This window comes from Suncus etruscus, chromosome 1, assembly GCF_024139225.1.
Source record: "Suncus etruscus isolate mSunEtr1 chromosome 1, mSunEtr1.pri.cur, whole genome shotgun sequence".
NCBI lineage: Eukaryota > Metazoa > Chordata > Mammalia > Eulipotyphla > Soricidae > Suncus > Suncus etruscus.
The window spans coordinates 10868361-10891267 of NC_064848.1; the positions used below are offsets into that span (position 1 = coordinate 10868361).

The 22907-nt window shown below is 38.1% G+C and overlaps 1 protein-coding gene across 1 annotated transcript in view; it reads right to left on the reverse strand.

The window, feature by feature from the left end:
- The window catches only part of MYO9A (myosin IXA), a 246893-nt gene that overhangs the window by 64853 nt on the left and 159133 nt on the right, over positions 1 to 22907 (reverse strand). The window contains exons 17-24 of the mRNA XM_049777567.1: positions 21785 to 21928; positions 19747 to 19786; positions 13526 to 13648; positions 9533 to 9613; positions 8934 to 9044; positions 7899 to 8021; positions 4104 to 4253; positions 1220 to 1539 (exon numbers count right to left, since the gene is read on the reverse strand). Coding sequence (XP_049633524.1) covers positions 1220 to 1539; positions 4104 to 4253; positions 7899 to 8021; positions 8934 to 9044; positions 9533 to 9613; positions 13526 to 13648; positions 19747 to 19786; positions 21785 to 21928 — 1092 coding nt within the window. The remainder of the gene's footprint in view (positions 1 to 1219; positions 1540 to 4103; positions 4254 to 7898; positions 8022 to 8933; positions 9045 to 9532; positions 9614 to 13525; positions 13649 to 19746; positions 19787 to 21784; positions 21929 to 22907) is intronic.

Here is a 22907-nt window from a genome sequence, read left to right on the forward strand (position 1 = left end):
GGGATTCGAACTGATGACCTCCTGAATGAAAGGCAAACGCCTTACCTCAGTGCTATCTCTCCGGCCCCGGTATATTATTAACAATTAAATAAATTAGCTTAATTTATATATTTATAAAGTATGTCACATGCCTTCAAAATATCTTAATCTCATTAAGGAGGCACATATACACTAAAATGCATATTCATATATATAAATTATTTAAGAAATTCAGTGTAGTAATTGTTATTTTCTTTTGTTTGCTTTGGGGCCACTCCTGGCCATGTTCAGGGATCACTCCTGGAAGATCACAGGCGATCAACTGAGGTGTCAGGGACGGAATTCAGGTTGGTTGTGTCTGAGGAAAGCACTCCAATTGCTGTGCTGCTACTCTCACTCCCTAACACAGTAATTTGCAGGAAAAAGTTATGAAGGATTTGAATTAAAAAAGAAAAAAAAAAAAGATTTTGATCCAAATGGGAATTCTGTTGCCATGGCTCTTTCTTTTTTTTTTCTTAGTTTTTGGGCCACACCCAGTAGTGCTCAGGGGTTACTCCTGGCTGTCTGCTCAGAAATAGCTCCTGGCAGGCACGGGGGACCATATGGGACACCGGGATTCGAACCAACCACCTTTGGTCCTGGATCGGCTGCTTGCAAGGCAAATGCCGCTGTGCTAGCTCTCCGGGCCGCCATGGCTCTTTCTAATCCTCCATTACAACTAAGTACAGAAGAAGGTCAATTTCAAACAAACATTAAAGAATCCATCTAGTCCAAGCTACTTAGTTTTGGTACAGAGGAACTGAAGTTAGATTTATTCAGCTCTCTACAATCAGTAAGGCAATACTATTTTTAAGTAGGCATCTAGTCAAATGATAAATTAACTCAAAAGCTCTCATTTTTGTATTATCCTTATTTTAAAGGAAGGCTTAAAAATATAACTAGAGGTTTCTGTAGGTAAGAAATGTTGAGTAATCCTATTTTCATCCTAAAGATTCAACCTAATGTAACGATTAACTCTTGACCATCATAAATAATTAGGCCACTCAGGATTTCTATATAATTCATTTCAATAAACACTTACTTAGCTGTAATTATAGACCATATACAATGTAGGTAAAATGCCAGGAGGACAAGTGTCTAAGGAAGACAAATTATTCAGAAAGCCAATTCTAATACATGTTAGACAAGTGTTAAAAAGAGTACTTGGGAAGCAAGTAGTAATTATAACAACAAAAATTACCTTTGTCTTGCTCTGAATCCTCTACATGCTGACTGCAAAAGAATAATCCTATTCCTTAACAGGTGATACTTCTTACTTTCTCTGTGGCCTTTCCATCTTGCCTGTAGGTAGGTAGCAGCCGAGTGCCTCCGCCTAGAATATTCCCTCCACCTCCGCTGAATGGCAATCACTGCAGCCCGGAGCTCCAAGAATCGTTGCCTCTCTAAGTGAGCACGCCAGGAAGCTTGGAGAAGAGTGGCTGCACTAGCTATCACTAGAGCATCCTGTTGCACAGCTTCATCTCTAATTTGTTTCTGATTTAGGTGATTCCTCCAGAAACGCTGATGGAAGACAAAACAATGAAACCTATCCTCATATCAAATTCCAAAATATCAAAAAAAGTAAAAAAAAAAAGTATGTTTTTGGATAGGAGGGGTGGAGAGATGGGATAAACCATACACTAGGTTATTCCTAGCTCTGTGCACAGGGGACCACGGAATGTGGGGAATCAAATCAGGGTAAGTCACATGCAAGACAAATACCTACCCACTGTACTAACGCTTGGGCCCCCACAATAGATATCTTATGTCATACTTGGATGTTAGGTGGCTTAATGATCAAACTGAAGGTGGGCTAAAGTTAAAAAAAAGTTTTCTTTACCAGATATGCTTAGCTAGAACCACCATTTTAGATAATATAGCCTTGATGCTTTGATTAAGTCAATTATTAAGCTTAGGATAATTTAAATTTTTAATGCTACAAGGCTTATAAATTAATTGGTTGCTCTTTTGGGGCCACATCTGGCCATGCTCAGGGCTTACTTCTAGCTCAGCACTCAGATCACTCCTGGTGGTGCTCAGAGGAGCATATGGAGTGTCAAAGATAAAAACAAGAGTCAGGCACATTTAAGGTAAACACACTATCCACTGTACTATCTCTCTGGTCCTTACAAGTTAACAAATCATATTTCTATGCTATGACAGTATTAATTTACCCATATTAATACATTTCAAAGATAAAAGATACTAAATATTTTATTAAAAAAAAAACAAAACAACTGACATCTTCCAGGAAACCCAGCAATGTAACAACAACCACATACACAGTTGCCATGTTTGAACCAGGCCAGTTCAGTAGACTCACTCTTTTCGCAAGAGATGTAAACCAAACTGAGAAAGATTATGGCTACACAGGCCCACACAGAACAAAGCTAGCCCCTGCCCTACCAAAAACAAGCTTGCTGTCTCCATCATCCAGAAACAGTTTCCTTAATAGCCCTGCCTCATTACTGACCCTCTATAATTCCCTGTGGGAACACCAATCTGACCACACTTCACCTACGATGATTTGGGGGACTAATATCATTAGGGTTTTTTGGAGCAAGTGTAGGAACCTTTCCCCCATATTTTCCTTCTAACAGGAGGCCTGCCAGCTGAGTACATGCTTCTAATAGTCATAGTTTCAGTAATAGTGCTTTGAATTTCTGGACAACTTCATTTAATGCAGTCATCCCTAAAAGAACACCACAATTTAATAGATTGAACAGCTAACAGGAGCTTATTAGACCTTCTGCCATTGTATTAATAACTTATTGGAGATACAATAATTATCACAAATATGTTTGCTACTCTACTTTTTCTTTCCTTCTTTTTTTTCTTTCTACTTTTTCAATAACTTTGTTTTCACTTATCTAAAAACAAATGTATTATGATTAACTATGTCAACTATGTGATGTATTTTCTTAAAAAAGAAAAAAGTCAATATTAACCATTTAGGAACAAAATAAAACAAATGTGAAATAAAGTACCTAGCCTCTAAAATGAGTATATATTAGAGAGATAACTACACTAACAACTATCATGACAATGGTAATGAGGGAAAAAAATGTGGTAATGCCCCTGATTCAATGTCACTATGTACCTAAAATAGTACTGTGAAAGATTTGTAATTTTACTTTGGTCAAAAATAAAAATTATTTAATTAAAAAAAATTGAATGCCTGTCTTGAAGACAGTGGGGGAGGCTGATGAAAGGGGAATGGTGGTGGGAAGGTTTCACTGGGGAAGGGGTATATTTTTTATGAGTGAAACCTAACTACATACATGTTTGTAATCATGGTGCTTAAATGAAGATATAAAAAAATAAGATGAGTAGATAACAACAAACACCACTTAAAAAAAAACTGTTAAACAAAAATGACCATGTCAACAAAAATTAAGACAAATATTTAACTTCTTTGGCAAAATTGCTTTGTCCCTAACTCAAGCATCACAAGTAACTACAGATTCAATTTTTTTTTGGGGGGGGGGGGGAACCACACCCAGCGGTGCTCAGGGTTATTCCTAGCACTGCATTAAGAAATCACTCCTGGTTGGCGGCCCCGCCCCCGCCCGGTTCGCTGGGCCTGACCGGTTGGAAGCAGCCGCATGGCATGGCGCAGGATGGGGCGGAGGCGGGGGCAGGGTCTCGCCTGCACTTGCGCAGGCCCGCCCGCCCGCCCGTCCCTCCCTTCCTGGCCTTGGCCTGGCGGGTCTCCCACCGCCCCGGGTCTCGCCCCGGCTGGCCGGCCCCATCCCACCCCACCCCCACCCACCCAAGGGAAAAAAAAAAACCTGGATTCATACTGGGTTGGCCATGTGCAAAGCAAACGCCCTACTGCAGTGCTATCACTCCGGCCCCCAGATTAAATTTAATATAAATTTGACTACATTGAAATTTAATAAAAGTTTTATTACAGGAGAGTTAATGTTAGTATTAAGGAACTTTATTAAGTGAGTGATAAATAAATCTCATCTCTGCAGAAATGCATATTTGTATTTAAATATTTCATAGGGAAACCATTTTGTTTACTAAAACAATAGTCAATCAATTAGTCAATTTTATGCAAAGAATATTTTGTCTCCCACCTGGATAATCATGGATGCTTGTCTCAGTTGTAAGAAATGCTGCCTACACAGCAAGACCCTGAACCATCGCTGCAACAATATGATTCTGCGGAGTACCTCTTGATGAAGCACATCTTGTAGATGCTGTCGTTCCTGCTCCTTTAAGAAGACCTGTCAAAGGGAAAAAAGATGAGAAAGGCTTTTAGAAAAATGAGAAACCTATTTCATGGATCATCCTTCTGGTGATAAAACTTTCAGAGATGAATATAGGGGTAAACATTTAAAAGCAGTTTTGACAACATATTCCTATGTACTTTGTACAAAGTAGCATTCTCAAACTTAAAAGGAGAGATTAATGTGGGAATTACAAGGGTCAGTGGCCTTGATTATATTGATCTAGGAGAGTAGTATTGCTACATATACAAAGCAGAAACTCAACAATACTGTAATCATTAGACCTAACTATAACCATCAAACTGAAATGTGCCTGTCAAGGTGGCAGAAAAAGGGGGTTACAGGAGGGGGAGGGGAAAGCATGAGAGTTCTCAAAGGGCAAATTGACTGTGGTGGTGGGATTGGTGTTGTAACATTGTATATCTAAGATTCATCTATCAATAACTTTGCAAATTGTGGCTCTAATTAATTTCAAAAATGTAAATTAAAAGGAGGTATTAAGATATAGAAAGGAGGGGCCGGAGAGATAGCATGGAGGTAAGGCATTTGCCTTTCACGCAGAAGGTCATCGGTTCGAATCCTGGCGTCCTGTATGGTCCCCCGTGCCTGCCAGAAGCAATTTCTGAGCATGGAGCCAGGAATAACCCATGAGCACTGCCAGGTGTGACCCAAAAACCACAAAAAAAAAAAAATATAGAAAGGAAATAAAAAACAATCATGAACATAACAACCCCAAACCAGGCCCAAAGAGGTAGTATAGGAGTAAAGGTACATGCCCGTGCATATGGGTTACACTGGTGGTACTAGTAACCTCCAGCATTGCATCCTGAACCACTGGCCTAACCAATCCATCAGGGTCCATTCCATTTTGTTTGTTTGTTTGTTTTTGTTTTGGGGTCACACCTGGCAGCACTCAGGGGTTACTCCTGGCTCTACGCTCAGAAATCACTCCTGGCAAGTTCGGGAGACCATATGGCATGCCGAAATTTGAACCACCATCCTACTGCCTCCATGCCATCTCTCCGGCCCTGAAATGGTCCATTCTTGAGTCCCTCCGGCCCCGAAATGGTCCATTGTTGAGTCCCTCCACTGAACCACTAACCCAGAGGGATCAAGGATTGGCTCCTGATACCCTTGAAAGTTACTTGAGAGTTAAACATCCCACACACACAAAACAATAAAACAAAAACAAGAAACCCAACTTAGTACCAGAGACTGTGATACATTCATTATTCCTTTCAATATGAACATTACAAATATTACGAATGCTTCATTATGATATTATGAATGAATGTATTACCAATAATAGTTCGTATTTTCAAATGTGGTGGGATGGAGAAAAAAGTTGAGAATCACAGATCTAAAGTTTGATCATAAAATTAATCATTAATAATAGTCCCTCAAAACCCATTATGCATCAATAGCTCTTTGCTATCCATAGTGACTGACCACACTATTTTTGTTTTTTGTTTTGGGGCCACTCCCAGAGATGTTCAGAGGTTACTTCTGTCTCTCTGTACTCAGGAATCACTCCTGGCAGTGCTTGGGGGAATCATATGGGATGCTAGGTTGGCCAATGCAAGTCAAGTGCCATACTCACTATACCATCTATTTGGCCCCATTTTATTTAATTTTTCATTCCATTAATAAAACTTTAGGGTTATAAAGGGATACAAAAATAACTTCAGTATATTCTCTTTGGAAACAGCATTGATACATTTTACAGGTTAGGGCAGGTATATATTTAAAACTGTATATACTTAAATCAAAATATTAAGTTAAGAGTGAAGCAAGAGGCACATGGGAGGTAACAAGGATAGGAATCAGTGGCCTCAGACACATAGGTGGGATAACTATACATCTAAAACACAGAGCCAACAACAATGTAAACATGAGATCCAAACTTCAACAACCAAACTTAAAAATGTGACTGTTAAAGAGGTACATTGAAGCAGCGGCAGGGGACAAGTTGTTGAAGACAAGTTGTTGCTGGTGGTGATTGGTGTTGGAACTCTGCCTGAAACTCAATTATGAATTAACTTTGTAAATGATAATGCTTTAATTAAAAAAATATAAGAAGGCTGTAGCAATAGCACAAGCAGGTAGGGCATTTGCCTTGCAAACAGCTAACCAGTTCAATCACTGTCATACCATATGATTCCCCAAGTCTGCCAGAATTAACTCGAATGCTACCAGTTGTGACCCAAAAAGCAAAAAAGGAAAAATGTAAAATATAACAAGAACAAAAATGTAATAAAATTTTATATATTTAAGATATATGACTTTGTGATGATTTAATATATATGTACAATGTGACTAGCACAAACCAAATGGGTGTACAACACCACACCCTACATCCTACAACAGAAACAGCCCAGTTCCTTGAATAATTCAAAAAATATAAGCAGCTAAATCCTCTCAGATGAAAGAGCTGAGCTATAAACTCTCAGAGATTTTTTCCCCATGAAATAGGACTGGGCCAAGCACTGTTAGGAGTAATTCCTTAGCTCAGACCAGAAATAACCCTAAGCAGAGTCAGGCAAGGCTCAAAAACCAAAAAGGAGATAGAAGTAAAATTTTAAACAAAGAAAGGAAAAATTAAAGTGAAAAGTAAATCTGGGGTTGGAGTGATAGCACAGTGGTAGGGCGTGTTGCCTTGCATGAAGTTGACCCGGGTTCGATCCCTGACATCCCATATGGTTCCCCGAGCCTGCCAGGAGTAAACCCTGAATGCCTTTAGGTGTAACCTCCCCCACCAAAAAGAAACACAGTGAAAAGTTAACAAAAGATGACTGTTTTCTTGCCTACAAATATGTAAGTGTAACATAAAATGAGAGAAGTTGAGTAAAATAATCCTGGCAAGGTCATTTGGGCAAATTGAATTGGAGATAGCAGAAAAGATCCTCTAGATAAATTTTAGACCAGGGGTCTCAAACTTGCATGGGTCATTTGCAGCCCTCCGTACAACATTTTGTGGCCCACAGCCGGCCTTCAAATATCGAAGTATTCGCGATTATTCGCTTACCAAATAATCGCAATAAAAATCACATTAGTAAGGAAAAAATCGCATTAAACATTCGCATACCCCAAGCAGTTCCGTTCGGGGTATGCAAATGTTTAATGCGATTTTTTTTTTCTTACTAATGTGATTTTTTTATTGCGAATATTCGGTAAGCGAAATCCCTTATGAGGCCCTGCCTCACCCCGACTTTGCCTCCTGCGGCCCCCAGGTAAACTGAGTTTGAGACCCCTGTTTTAGACATTCTATAGTTTCAATTTTAACATTAGCTAGAAACTAAGTAATACTATACTACTAAATGCAGATTTTGACTACATCAATTTCTTTATGACACACGAACACTTTTTTTGTTTTGTTTTCTTTTTGAGTCACACCCGGCAGTGCTCAGGGGTCACTCCTGCTCTACGCTCAGAAATCGCTCCTGGCAGGCTGAGGGACCATCTGGGATGCCGGGATTTGAATCATTCTTCTGCATGCAAGGCAAATGCCCTACCTCCATGCTATCTCTCTGGCCCCCACACGAACACTTTTTAAAAAGAAATTCTTGTAGGCAAAGATTAGAGTATTATTTAAGTACAAAAATATAATCAATTTTGGCAAAGATTAAGATTATACATATTTACCATGGATTTTCCAACTTGATAATTATCTGGATTAAGATTTATTTTCCTGAAGAAATCCTGAATATTAAGTTTGGACGGAACAATATTGCGGGACAGTAGCACGTGGAAATGGCTCACAAAGTCCTAAAAAATGAAAGGAAAATGTAAAATCATAATATTAATTAGATATAAACAAAATCTTAAATCTAGCTAATTATCTTCTTATTGATTCTTTGTTTTTAAATCTTTCAAACAAGGTTAAAAATGTATTTTTCAGTACTAGAGGATAATTTGGAAAAAGCATAGAGAATGGGAGAACATATATTCTATTAATTTTATCATCAAAGAGAATTAAAATAAGAAAAGCAGGGCAGAAACTATTTCTTTGGGAAAACTGTATTGAATAAAATGGTTGGTGTTTTTTTAATGAACTCATAGCACTTGTTTTGCAAATTAAATTAAATGCCCTATGCAACAAAAAAGCTATCTAACGAAAACCTAAAATTCTTAGTAGAAATATTAGCAAAGGAAGCTTCCTATGGAACATGTATCACCATAAGAAAACTTTAGGGAATGGGTGTAGAGCAATAATACAATGTAGTGCTCTTGCCTTGCACACGGTCTACTGACTTGATCTTTGGCATCCCATCTAGTTCCCAGGACCCAACAGGAATAATTCCTGAGTGCAGTCCACAAACAAACATACAAACAAAAGAAAACTTTAGGAAAAACCAAATGGTGAACTTTTCTTTTGAACTAGGTAGTTCTGACTGAGTTATTTTAGGATTAATAAATATGAGAAATTCCATTATGAGTAATTCTAGTATTGGGCAAGAAGTCAGATCTAAAATGAGAATGTAGAAATACTTAATTTAATTACAATACAAGCTTAATGAAACTTCTATAATTAAATATGGGTGTGCTCTATTCCTCTTAAATTTTGTTTATAAAATAATGAAAGTTGGAGAAATTAAAAATCAATAAACATGGGATTGCTTAATGTGTATAGACATATTATAAAATATATAAATTTATATAACACTATAAAAGCATCACCTGGAAAGAATATTTGCAGCTGTATCCTGACTGACGAATTCGAACAATCTCCAGCATCCCAGTGTACCGAAGCTGTCTAAGCACTAATGCATCATTGAACCTTAAAGGTAGCTGAAACAAAATAATTGAAAAATACATTGAACAAGAAGAGATGGCTAAAATTATGTCTGTCCTACAAATATAAAAAATTTTCAAATATTGAAACAGATTAAGAAACCCAACATTTTTCTATTCAGACTGCAAACTATTTTCCCATGAGGAACAGAAAGATTGAAAATGTTTATGTATACATTTTAGCTATACTTTTGCACAACCTAAATATGGGGGAAATATTATAGAAAACAGAAAGAAATTAAGACTATTCACACTCTTCACTCAAAAAATAACCATTGGGCATTAAAAAAGTGTTAAGTTTTTATGTAGAACATAGTTTATATCCAAATAAGAGAGATGATAAATATTAGAGCAATAGTTACATAAAAATTCTTCCTTTTTGGGGCCGAAGAGATAGCATGGAGGTAAGGCATTTGCCTTTCACGCAGAAGGTCATCGGTTAGTAAATGAACTTTAAAAAAGCTCTCATTTACAAATTTTTTTACCTTTTCAGCATTAGAGCGAATGCATTTTACAAAATATGGTTCTGCTTGACCAAGTGTCTCCATTAGCTTGCTTAATGAAGCCTGCAATAGAAAGCAATTAATTAGCATTTTCCCCTTCACCCAAAAGTAATGATAGCAAAATAACCAAGGAAGGAAGGAAGGAAAGAAAGGAGGGAGGGACGAAGGAGGAAGGAAGGAAGGAAGGAAGGAAGGAAGGAAGGAAGGAAGGAGGGAGGGAGGGAGGGAGGGAGGGAGGGAGGGAGGGAGGGAGGGAGGGAGGGAGGGAGGGAGGGAGGGAGGGAGGGAGGGAGGGAAGGAAGGAAGGAAGGAAGGAAGGAAGGAAGGAAGGAAGGAAGGAAGGAAGGAAGGAAGGAAGGAAGGAAGGAAGGAAGGAAGGAAGGAAGGAAGGAAGGAAGGGGAGAAGGGAGGGAGGTGAATCAGCCTCCCTTCCTCCATTCCTTTCATTGCTACAAACATTTCTCGAGCAAACTAGAATTGCTTTAATTTGTAGCAATGTTTCCATTTCCAATAATGGTCATTTGAGCTTGACTTATTTTTCCTGATTTTCTTTGCTTTGAAAATAAAAACAGATTTAAAAATAATTTCTAATTAAAGTGGTAAGTACTGTTTTCTGCCCTTTAGCTGTTTTAAGATATCACTCATTTGATTTTTTTAAGACTAGTTTTTGTTATTTTTATTTAAATTAATTTTAAAATTTATACACCGTGGTTATGAGATTGATTATAATGTTTTCTTTCTTTTACAGATAAAGTTGTTCATGATCGAGTTACAAGCATATAATTTACAACGACCTCCACCAGTACATATTTTCTGCCACCAATGTCCCCAGTTTCCCTCTCACACTCTCTCATGTCTTCTCCCCTTTCTGTTTCTGGGGTATATATTTTCTTTTTCTTTTCTTTTCTTCTATTTCCTTCCCTTTCTTCCCTTCCCCCTTCCTTCTTACCACTCCTCCTTCATCTCTCTCTCTCTTTTGGGGGGGGGGGGACGGGACAAAAAGGGATCACAAGTCATATTCAGGAATTCCAGGAGTCTATCCTGAAAGTTCTCAGCCAACTCAGTGTGATGGCATGTGAATGTGACACTCTGCAGGATTATTTACCCTGGCTACTCCAGTGGAACATGAAGGCTTCCAGGGCCACACCCAATGCTGCTGACTACCTCTCGTGCACTGTTGGGAACCATGTAAGTGCTGAGAACGAAAACCGGGTTGGCCACAAGGCAAAGCATACATCTAAATCCTCATACTATTTCAATTCCTTGGCTTGTTTTTAAATTTGATTAAAGAACTGAGTGCTGAACGGGGATAGGGACATGCATGGTATCACTTCCTTAACAACAGTGCAAACTACAGGAAAGAGAAGGACAGGGAAAGGGAGAGAGAGAGGGTGAGGAAGAGGGAGAGAGAGAGGGAGAGGGAGAGAGAGAGGGAGAGGGAAAGAGAGAGGGAGAGGGAGAGGGAGAGAGGGGGCAAGGAGGAGGGAGAGGGAGGGAGGGAGAGAGGGAGAGAGAGGGAGGGAGGGAGGGAGGGAGGGAGGGAGGGAGAGGGAGAGGGAGAGAGGGGGCAAGGAGGAGGGAGAGGGAGGGAGGGAGAGAGAGGGAGGGAGGGAGGGAGGGAGGGAGGGAGGGAGGGAGGGAGAGGGAGGGAGAGGGAGAGAGGGGGGGAGAGAGATGATGGGAGGAAAACTGGGGACACTTGGCAGGAAAAGTGTACTGGTGAAGGGTGGTTTTTACGTTCTTCTCCATCATGAACAATTCTTTAACCATGGTACTTAAATAATTATTAAAAAACAAAGGGAAATGCACTTTTGTAAGATGAAACCCAGCTACCAACCCCAAACAATGATGTTTCCCCCAACTTCCTCCTTCCTAAAAACTACTCCTTTGATGTGTAAAAACCCACTAGATAGTACTTTTGTCTCTCTGAACCTGCCCCTGCCTGGTATTAGGAATTGGTTTTAATAAAGAAGGAAGAGTTCTGACTTGGGACTAAGGCAGAGAAAGGCAAAAGGCCAAGGATACCATGATTATCCTTTCCTGACGTCTTGGGTTATTTCTTCACTGCTAACCTGGTTCTTCAGACCCGTACCCCTAAGCAGTTAAAAACACAACGTGAGGAGCTGGAGCAGTGGCACAAGCGGTAGGGTGTTTGCCTTGCAAGCGCTAACCTAGGACAGACTGCAGTTCCATCCCCCGGCAAGCAAAAACAAGTTAAGAGCTTGTGTCCCAAAGTTGAGTAGATCTAGCACTACCATAAACCAGCCTATGTGAGTTTACACACTATTATTTAAGATCTCCAAAGAAAACCTCTTTCCACTTTTGTTGCTAGGATTGAATAAGAAAATACTTGTAAGAAGTGAAACGAAACAGCAGCTCAACTGCCTTACTAGTGAGCTGTAGCATGTGGGCAAATCATTCATTCCCTGTGTCTGTATTCTTACCAACAAAATGGGGGCTACCTGCGAGGACTGTGAGACCCACATTTGTCAACATATGCAGAGGACACATAAATGCCAAGCACAGGGGGTAGGGTGCTTGCCTTACAAGCAAGAGCTAGGTTCCTTCCCCAGCATCCCATACGTTCCCCGTGAGAACCACCCAGAGTGATCCTTGAACACAGAGCCAGGAGTAACTGGTGAATAAAGATTTATAGTTAAAAATGGATATAACTTCTATAATATTAATAAAATAAATTAAGTAAAATTATACAAAGCATTGCACCCATCAAATTTCTGGCTCATTTTTATAAATGCCAACAAATGAAAACAATGTTAGAGAAAGATGCTTTGAGGAAAATAAATAAGAATTTTGGCAAAATATTTTCAAAAGTTATTCAGGAAGCTATGTGGCTACTTTATTACAATGATATTCCTAAGTGCCCAGTCACAATAAAAGGAAATTAATTTATATATTAAAACCAAAACTAAGGGGCTGGAGAGATAGGACAGCAGTAGGGCATTTGCCTTGTATGCGGTCGACTCAGGATGAACCCGGGTTCAATTCCTGGCATCCTATATGGTCTCCCAAGCTTGCCAGGAACTATTTCTGAGTGCAGAGCCAGGAGTAACCCCTGAGTATGACCAGGTGTGGCCCAAAAACCAATCAATTGATAAATAAACTGCAAAAAAAAAACAACAACCTAAAACAGAAAAGAAATCTCACTAAGTTAAATAGGAAAGGCAATAGCATAAGGTTTAAAAAAGAACAAAAAGAAATTAAAAGAAAAACAACATGGGTCCGGAGAGATAGCACAGTGGTGTTTGTCTTGCAAACAGCCGATCCAGGACCAAAGGTGGTTGGATCGAATCCCAGGGACCCATATGGTCCCCCGTGCCTGCCAGGAGCTATTTCTGAGCAGACAGCCAGGAGTAACCCCTGAGCACCGCCGGATGTGGCCCAAAAACAAAAAAAAAAAAAAAAAAAGAAAAACAACACATCATTACTGATTATACCTAGGCTATAATAATTAAAAGGCAGAAATCTAAAAATACTTTAATATCTGTATTATATTATATTCAAATAATATATAGTTTTTGCTGACTTTCTCCTCACATTGAAAAATTTTGAATACAAGGATGAAAAAGAAAGGCAACTGACTTTTATCATCTTTGGCATTTCTCTCCAAAATAATCATTAAAGGGGCCGGCGAGGTGGCGCTAGAGGAAGGTGTCTGCCTTGCAAGTGCTAGCCAAGGAAGGTCTGTGGTTCAATTCCCCCGGCGTCCTATACAGTCCCCCCAAGCCAGGGGCAATTTCTGAGCGCTTAGCCAGGAGTAACCCCTGAGCATCAAATGGGTGTGGCCCGAAAAACCAAAAACAAAACAAAACAAAAAACCAAAATAATCACTAAAGTATGCATGACCTTTTAATCACATTAATCATTTCACTTGATTAATCATTTCAATCAGGTATCTTGCATAGACATAGTTCTGATAACAGATATGTTTTTGTTAAAAGTAAATTGGAAAATAACCTGAAACTGGGCACTGATGCTAGGAGGTTTCTTCTTCTTGTGCAAATGAAGAAGAGACTTTGTAATGCGATCCTGTAGTGTCTGTCTGGTCAGGTGTTTTAAGGAATTTATCTCTAGCAAGTTCTGAAAAAGAAGAGAAAGGGAACTCAAATTAGTCACATAAATTGAACTAAAAATGAGTTTAAAAAACAGAATTAATAAATAATAATAGCGGTGAACATGGAACACTGATATTCAATATCCATTCTACCCTCCTCCTATAGAAACTTCAAAGTACATTTCTGAAACTATTCTAAGGCAGATGCTTTAGTTTGTTTCTGCTAGAAAATATATGCATGTGGTATTCTTATTTTCCTGTGTACCCAGAGTATAGGGCACTGTTCTTATGAATTTTGAGAAAGAGTCTAGGGCAACTGAGTTGTTATTAAAACTCTAGAAAATATACTTTAACACTAGAATCAAAATGGCAGCAGCTCCTCCTGATAACGAACCTGAAAGCAGTTACTAAAGTGGCAATTCAAAGATTCAAAGAAGCCAGGACTGGTTCAAATAAACCAGATCAGAGACAAAAGGGGAGAACTTACAACGAACCCTTCAATAATTCAAAATATGAGTGGTTACTATGAACTTTATGATTTTAAGTTGGAATGCCTAGGAGAAATGGATAGATTCTTAGTCATGTTATCTCCAGAAGCTGAATGAGGCGGAAGTAAAAAGCCTAAGCAGGCTAATCACAAATAAAATCACAATAGTAATTAAGAATCTCCACTAAGAACAAAAGTCCTAGACCAGATGGGGTTCATTGATGAATTCTATCAAACCTTCAGAGAAGATTAACTACCATTACTTGTTAAGCTCTTTTAAAGCTTTGAAGACCTGGGAATCTTTTATAACACCTTCCATTAAGCTAACATTATACTAAGATCCAAAGTATAAACATTTCTAGAAAAGAAAATTTCAGACCAATATCCCTAATGAAGATCAATGCCAAATTTCCTTAACAAAATCTTAACTAGGGCCGGAGAGATAGCATGGAGGTGGGGTGTTTGCCTTGCATGCAAAAGGACGGTGATTCGAATCCCGGCATCCCATATGGTCCCCCGAGCCTGCCAGGAAGGATTTCTGAGCACAGAGCCAGGAGGAACCCCTGAGCGTTGCCAGGTTATGACCCAAAAACAAAACAAAACAAAACAAAATCTTAACTAACCAAATTCAACAACTTATCAAAAAAAAATCATATATCCTGATCAAGTGGGATTCATCCCAGGGATGCAAAGATAGTGTAACATGTGCAACTTAATTAATATAATTCTCTACATTAACAAAATGAAAGATAAAAACCAGAAGATCATATCAGTCGATGCAAAGAAAGGTTTTGGTAAGAGTCAACATCTATTCATAATAAAAACCCTCAAAAACAAAAGAGAGAATGTTCATCAAGTAAAGGCCATCTATAATAAAGTCAAAGTCAGTATCATTGTTAATGGTAGAAAACTGAAACCATTTACTCTGAGATCAGGCACAAGGTATAAAAATGTCTGTTGTCTCAATATTTGTTCAATATAGTATTAGGAGTCCTGGCTATAGCAATCAGGCAAGAAAAATAAACAAAGGAATCCAGAGTGAAAAAGTAGCCAGATTATCACTATTTTCGGATGACATGTTAATATACATAAAAGACTCTGAAGAGACCACACAAAAGCACCTAGAGACAATAAATCAAAACAACAAAGCAGCAACTTCAAATATTGGCTGCATTTTTATATACAAAGAGAGAATCAAAAAAGAAATCGAAAGTCTATCCCACTTAAAATAGTATACAAAAAATCAATTCTCTAGGAATCAATTTGAAAGATATGGGAGAGCTGGATCATGATAACTTTAAATCTCTTTAAGAGAGAAGACCTTAGGAAATGGAAAAATATACAAGCTCATGGTTTATAAGGATCTATCTATCAATTTATTTTTTGGGGTCACACCCGGCAGCGCTCAGGGGTTACTCCTGGCTCTACGCTCAGAAATTGCTCCTGGCAGGCTCAGGGGACAATATGGGATGCTGGGATTCGAACCACCGTCCTTCTGCATGCAAGGCAAATGCCCTACCTCCATGCTATCTCTCCAGCCCCAAGAGTCAATATTTTTAATATGACTATCCTATGTAAGTTATTATACAGAATCAATGTAATTCCCATCCAAATTCAGATGACATTCTTCAGGGACTTAGAAAAATTAATAAAGATTGCATGGAATCAGAAGAAACTATGAATAGCCAAAGCCACATTGAAAAATAAAAAATGTGGTGGTGTATCATTACTTAATTGGTTTGTTTGTTTGTTTGTTTGTTTGGCCACACCTGGTAATACTCAGGAGTTATTCCTGGCTTTGCACTCAGAAGTTACTCCTGGCAGGCTCGGGGGACCAAATGGAATGCTAGGGATTAAACCCAGATTGACCACATGCAAGTCAAATATCCTACCCACTGTGCTATCAGTCCAGTCTTTTGTTCCAATCCTTTGTTACCTAATTTGGAACTGTATTATAAAGCTATAGTGCCTGGTACTAGAATACCAAGATAGACTCTATAATCAATGGGTCAGAATCTAATACCCACTGACAAAACCCCATTATATACAAATAGTTAAATAAAATTTTTTTTTTCTTTTGGTTTTTGGGTCACACCCAGCAATGCTCAGGGATTACTCCTGGCTCTACACTCAGAAATCGCTCCTGGCTCCGGCTGGCTGCCGGGATTTCAACCACTATCCTTCTGCATGCAAGGCAAAAGCCTTACCTCCATGCTATTTCTCTGGCCTCAGATAGATTATTTTTAATAAAGGATCTGAGTACATGACATAGAGTAAAGAAAGTCAAATGATGCTGAGAAAAAAAAATGGATAAATACATTTAAAAATTAAAACTCAATGCATATCTCACACCTTATACAAAAGTCAATCCAGAGTGGAATAAAGACCTAGAGATCTGACCAGAAACTATAAAGTATGCTGAGGAAACTATACAAAATGTTCCAAGATTTGGACCTCAACAGTATCTTCAATGATTTTATACAAAAACAAATGGAACTATTATATCAACTTAAACAGCTTCTGCATGGCAAAAGAAATACAGAGTAAAACTAAGACTGAATGGAAAAATATTCTCATTCAACACTTCAAATATGGGCTTAATATTCAAGATACATAGAGCATTAACAAAGATCAACAATCCTATAAACAAAAATAGGGAGAGGGGCCTGAGTGATAACACAGCGGTAGAGCGTTTGCCTTGCACGTGGCTGACCCAGGACGAACCTGGGTTTGATCCCTAGTGTTCCATATGGTCCCCCAAGGTAGGAGTGATTTCTGAGCGCATAGCCAGGAGTAACCCCTTTGCATCACAAGGTGCAGCCCAAAAACTAACAAACAAACAAACAAAACAAAAATGGGGAAAGGAAATGAACAGATACTTTTCAAAAGAAGACAGGTGGATCACCATAGGCTCATGAAAAGTTTATTTACTATGATAATAAAGTTTATTTATTATGATAAATAATGATTTATTTATTATTATTGGGAATCCAAATTAAGATTATAATTAGATACCATCTCACACTAGTGAGAATGGCCCATACCAAAAATAGTAAGAACAAACTGTACTGGCAAGGAGATGGTGAGAAAAAAAACTCTCACCCACTGCTGGTGGAAACATCACCTGGCTAAACCCCTAGTAAGAAAATGGTATAGAGGGTCCTTAATAAACTTAAGAATTGAGCTGCCGGGCTGGAAAGACAGCATGAAGGTAAGGCATTTGCCTTGCATGCAGAAGGACAGTGGTTCGAATCCCGGCATCCCATATGGTCCCCTGAGCCTGCCAGGAGTGATTTCTGAGCGTAGAGCCAGGAGTAAATCCTGAGCACTGCCGGTGTGGCCCAAACCCCCCCCCCCCCCAAAAAAAAAAGGAATTGAGCTGCTGTGTAACCCAAAAATTCCACTTTTGAATATCTCTTCCAGGACTTAAAAACATTCATTAAATAAAAACATATACACACCATTACTCATTGCTGCAATGAGAAAAATAGCTAATATATGGACTCATCCTATATGTCCAAAAAGAGATGAATGAACTATAAAGTACACAATGTACTATAGAGCTGCAAACAATGATGAAATTATGTAATTTGCTGCAACATGGTTGGAACTAAAAAAAAATCTCATGTTGAGTGAAGCTAACCAGAAGAAATTCAAGCACAGGATAATCTCTACTTATCTGTGGTAATAAAATAATTGTAATAGGAAATGCAATGTAAAGAAGGGATGTCTAAATCATTCTTGACCCCAATGGTTGTAGTAAAGAAGGGATACCTAAATCATTCTTGACCCCAATGATTAGGGAGAAAATAAGAAATCACAGTGAGAAGGAAGATGACAAAGGGTTGTAATGGGGAAGTAGGAGTATGGGCTTCAGATTTATTGAATGTGGTAGAGCTATACATCCAAAGTATAGCCTAAACAATGAAAACGTGAGATCTATGGGGAAAAAATGTTAAAGAAAAGCTGGAATTGAGATAAAAACAATTTCATGGTCTTAGAAAAAAATGAAATAATAAAATTTACTTAATACATGAATACATAAAGTATCTACAAGTGAGTCAAGGTAGAAGAAAATACATAAAATGATCTCATTCATTTGCACAATATTAAAAATACAGCATGAGCATAATACCCAAGACAATAGAAACGAGGGCCAGGAGGATTGGTCCATGGTGGAAGCTTGCTGAGAGAGAGGGAAGGAGAGGGCGAGGAGGGAGGGAGAGGGAGAGGGAGAGGGAGAGGGAGAGGGAGAGGGAGAGGGAGAGGGAGAGGGAGAGGAGAGAGGGAGAGGAGAGAGGGAGAGGAGAGAGAGAGAGAGAGAGAGAGAGGAGAGAGGAGAGAGAGAGAGAGAGAGAGAGAGAGAGAGAGAGAGAGAGAGAGAGAGAGAGAGAGAGAGAGAGAGAGAGAGAGAGAGAGAGAGAGAGAGAGAGAGTGTGGTGCAGTTAGAAGAGAAGGAACCTCTATGACATTGATAATTGGAAATGGAGAACTGGGTGCTGAAAGGAGTTTAAGTGATATGCAATATACCCTTTCAGTAACAGTATTGCAAACCATTATACCTAAAAGGAAAAATGGTAGAAAAATAAAGAAAAGTATTTGCCATAGAGAACAGCTGCAGTGAGGGTGGCAGAATGGGAGAGAAACTAGGGACATTCATTGGTGATGGGAAAGTATATACAGGTGAAGAATGGATGCTGGAACATTACATGACTGAACTTCAACTATCATCAACTTTTCAACTCTATCTTACATTGATTAAAAAAATTTTTTAAGTCAACAGAAAAAAACAAACAAACAAAAATGTTTTTTGAACCAGAGCCATAGTATAATAGATAAAGTGTTTATCTTGCATGTATCCAACCTGAGTTCTATCTACAGCATCCCATATCATCCCCCGAGCACTACCAAGAATTAGTTCTGAGTACTAATCCAGGAGTAACTCTAGAAGCACTCCCTCCCCCAAATAAAAAGAAAATGTTCCTTTGACTCAAGTGTGATAGAATGATTTTCATTATATTATTTATTATCACAGCTCCCATAGCATGCACAGATTTAAGACAGTTTTATGAGCCATTAAACTTGGTTCATTTCATCTAGCATTAAATTTTTTTTTTTTTTTTTGGTTTTTGGGCCACACCCATTTGACGCTCAGGGGTTACTCCTGGCTATGCTCTCAGAAATTGCCCCTGGCTTGGGTCGACCATATGCAACCCCGGGGGATCAAACCAATGTCCATCCTACACTAGCGCTGGCAAGACAGACACCTTACCTCTAGCGCCATCTTCCCGGCCCCACATCTAGCATTATTTCTAAAAAGGAACCAGCTACATGTACAAATTAATCCCTACTTTAGATATAAATATTTCTCAACTTTGTATTATAGATGTTTTTTATTAATAAGAAACACAAGGCCAGAGACATAGTACAGAAAGTAAGATGCTTGCTTTACAAGCAGTGACCCAGATTCTATCCTCAGCATCCCATATGGTCCCTTGAGCAGAGCACCATCAGGAGTGATTCCTGAGTGCAGAGCCAAGAATAAGCCCTGAGCATTGTTAGGTGTGGCCCAAACACAAGCAAACAAAAAAATATGAATAAAGCAGTAATGAAGAAAATGTATTTCATAATACTCACCTTTGGAAGGCCAGGTTTAGGTTTCAAGTTCTTGTTTCTCCTACAGAGAAAAATCACACATTTAATAAATAACTATAGACATTAATGACTTCAAGGTACCTACTCACAGGACAGATTTCACTTAAACCTGTTCATACCCATATCCAAGAAGTAGATTCTTTTATAAGAAGACAATGATTCAAGCAATTAGGCACCTTTGGGAAGCAAATAAGCAAGGAAAGGAGAAATAAACATATACTGTGCAGTACAGGTATAAACAGTTGAGTTTTATGATCATAATGTAACATTGTACATTCAAAGCTAAATCTTTATCTGTTGGATATTAATAGGATTCAGGTTTCTATTTTCACTAAAGTGTTAGTTTTTCACTTAAAAAAATCCTCTGCTTTTACTTGGTACTGTTCAAAACTCAACACATTAAATCAAACTTTCGATATGGCTACAGAGAAAGTAGTAAAGTCCAATGCTTACAGACTTGATTTAGAAAACACAGATTTCAATATAAGATACAGTACCCAAGTGATCCTTAAAAACCTGGATTTGGATTGTGTGAGTCTACTTATACAACAATATGATATAAATGTGTGGTTACCAATAAATATATAGTGAATTATAGGAGTATTTCTTTTCCCTATAAGAATACTTTTCTTTTTTAAGGACATTTCCCTTTTACTAACCTTACCTTAGTATAAGAATGCAGTATCATATATAATACACATAACATACAAAATTATGTAGTTTATATGTGTCTTAACTGGTTAACAGAAGAGAATTAGAAACTAAGTTTGAGGGATATTAAAGTTATACTTGAATTAATTTACTCATAAGGAGTTAGTGCCTTTATTCCCCGTGTTGTTGAAAAGTCAACTATAATGTAAAATGAGGATAGATAGTAATATCAACAACCTCTTAAGAGTTCTAAGATTATTTCACAATTCAGTAATATAGCAAATCTTACATGAAAGGAGTCAATTAATGTTGTAAAGTAGTGGCTTAGGAACTAAGCAATCCTATAGTTATACATCTAATTGTTATTAGTAAAAAAAAAAAATGTTTGGGGAGATAGTACAAAGCTAGAACTGATGATTTCCATGCAAGAGCCTGGGTTCCATCCCTGGCATGTCTGGTAGTAAACCCTAACTACAAAGTCAGCAGTATCCAGTCAACGAAGTCAGAAGTAGCCACTGAACACAAAGTATGTGTTAGGCCAAATTTTCTTCTCTACACTCCATGAGTCCTCAAGCACTAATGGGAATAGCCTGACTAGCTCCTAAGCACTGCAGAGGGGGAAGAAGTGTGATGCCTAGTGGGAATATCACTGCTGGGTTAATGCACTGATAATGCATCATCTGACAATAGATGGCAGAATTTGGGGATTGGATCCTATCCCCCCTCCCAGCACTGCTTAGGAGGCTTTAAAAACAAAAAAGAAAAAAAAATAGGTAAGTGTCTGGAATATGCTTATACGTATCTAAAAACCTACGGGGCCTGAGGAAGCAGCTCAGTGGTAGAGTATTTGCCTGTATATGTATTTCTGAGTTTAATCCTCAGCACCACACACATACATAAGTGTGTAGGCACACACACTTTTTTTAAAACTAGTCCACCATGTATAAATTTATTTATATCTTCACATCACTTTTCATCATCAGGTAGTAAGAAATTAAATAACTAAGTAGACAGGTTCTATTCACCATTACATAGGAAGATTTTCACACCTAAATTGTTAGGACTGCCAGAATTAAAGGACAATTTCAAAAACTGGGAATCCTAAAAAGATCAAGTAATTTTATCTCTCTCTAGAATCCTAAGATAAAAGAAAGAACCTCATAAAGAATATTATTGAACACAACTTTCCTAGTGAGATAAAAATAAACATCAAAATCAATAGCTTTATAATGTATAAAATAAATAGCTTTGAATACTATTTTTGAGTTTTGACTCAAAATAATGCAAAACTATCACCATTCTTTCTTTAAAGAGCCATAAATTTTAAACTAGTGATAAAATGCAGTCAATATTATTGATCAATACTAACGTGAGAATTCCATGGGCTCTCTCCAGGAGCTTGCTGCTACTTGAATTAGCAAATATTCCATCTTTATCAAGCAGAGAGGAGCTATTTGATAGTCTATTCGGGTGAATCCCAGTTCTGCCATTCCAGGTAATATCAAATGTATCCCTGTAAAAATTAATTCAGTAAGACATCTCTATAAAGCTCTAAATTGCTTAAGTAAATAAAACTTTAAACACAATGGTTAGTTATGAAATGACAAATCATCATAAAACAATTTTATCACAGAGATTATTAATCAAGTATGTGATATCTTTATTCAGAACAAAAAAATTTCTAAGGATTTACTCTATTCGTGTACAAATGTACATGAAGATGAACATAGATCACTCAGATAAATCATAATGCTAAATCATAATGCTAATATCTGTAAATATGATTAATCTCTTAACCAAGAAATAAAATTATGTGTAGTATAATGTGATGACTTTTGTCTTTGTTAAGACTTTAGAACTTCCAAATGCTATTAGGAATACACAGTCCTAAGAGGCCTTCTCATTCTACAGAAGATTACATTTTCTACAGGAAAATCAGACCTTACATAAAGCTGAATCAAGAGTGTGTATATCCAACACTGCTTCTACTCTACCTTCCCTAAGCTAAGACCCCTGGTTGAGCTCCTACCATCTGTCGCTTATGTCAAACTCTAAACTTTATGCACCTCTAGTCCAATAAAAGCATGCATTTCCACCACATTTCCTTTTTAAAATTTATTTTATTTTTTATTAATTTTTTTATTTAAGTACCATGATTACAAACATGATTATAGTTGGGTTTCAGTCACAAACAGAACACCCCCCTTCACCAGTGCAACATGCCCACCCCCAATGCCCCCCTCCCTCCTTTCTATCCCCTGCCTGTATTTGATTACATTTATTTTTTTAATAATATATTTATTTATTTATTTGGGGGTTACTCCTGGCTCTACGCTCAGAAATTGCTCCTGGCAGGCTTGGGTGACCATATGGAATGCCGAGATTCAAATCACTGTCCTTCTGCATGCAAGGCAAACGCCCTACCTCCATGCTATCTCTCCGGCCCCTAAATAATATATTTAAGCACCACGACTACCAACCTACTAACTTGG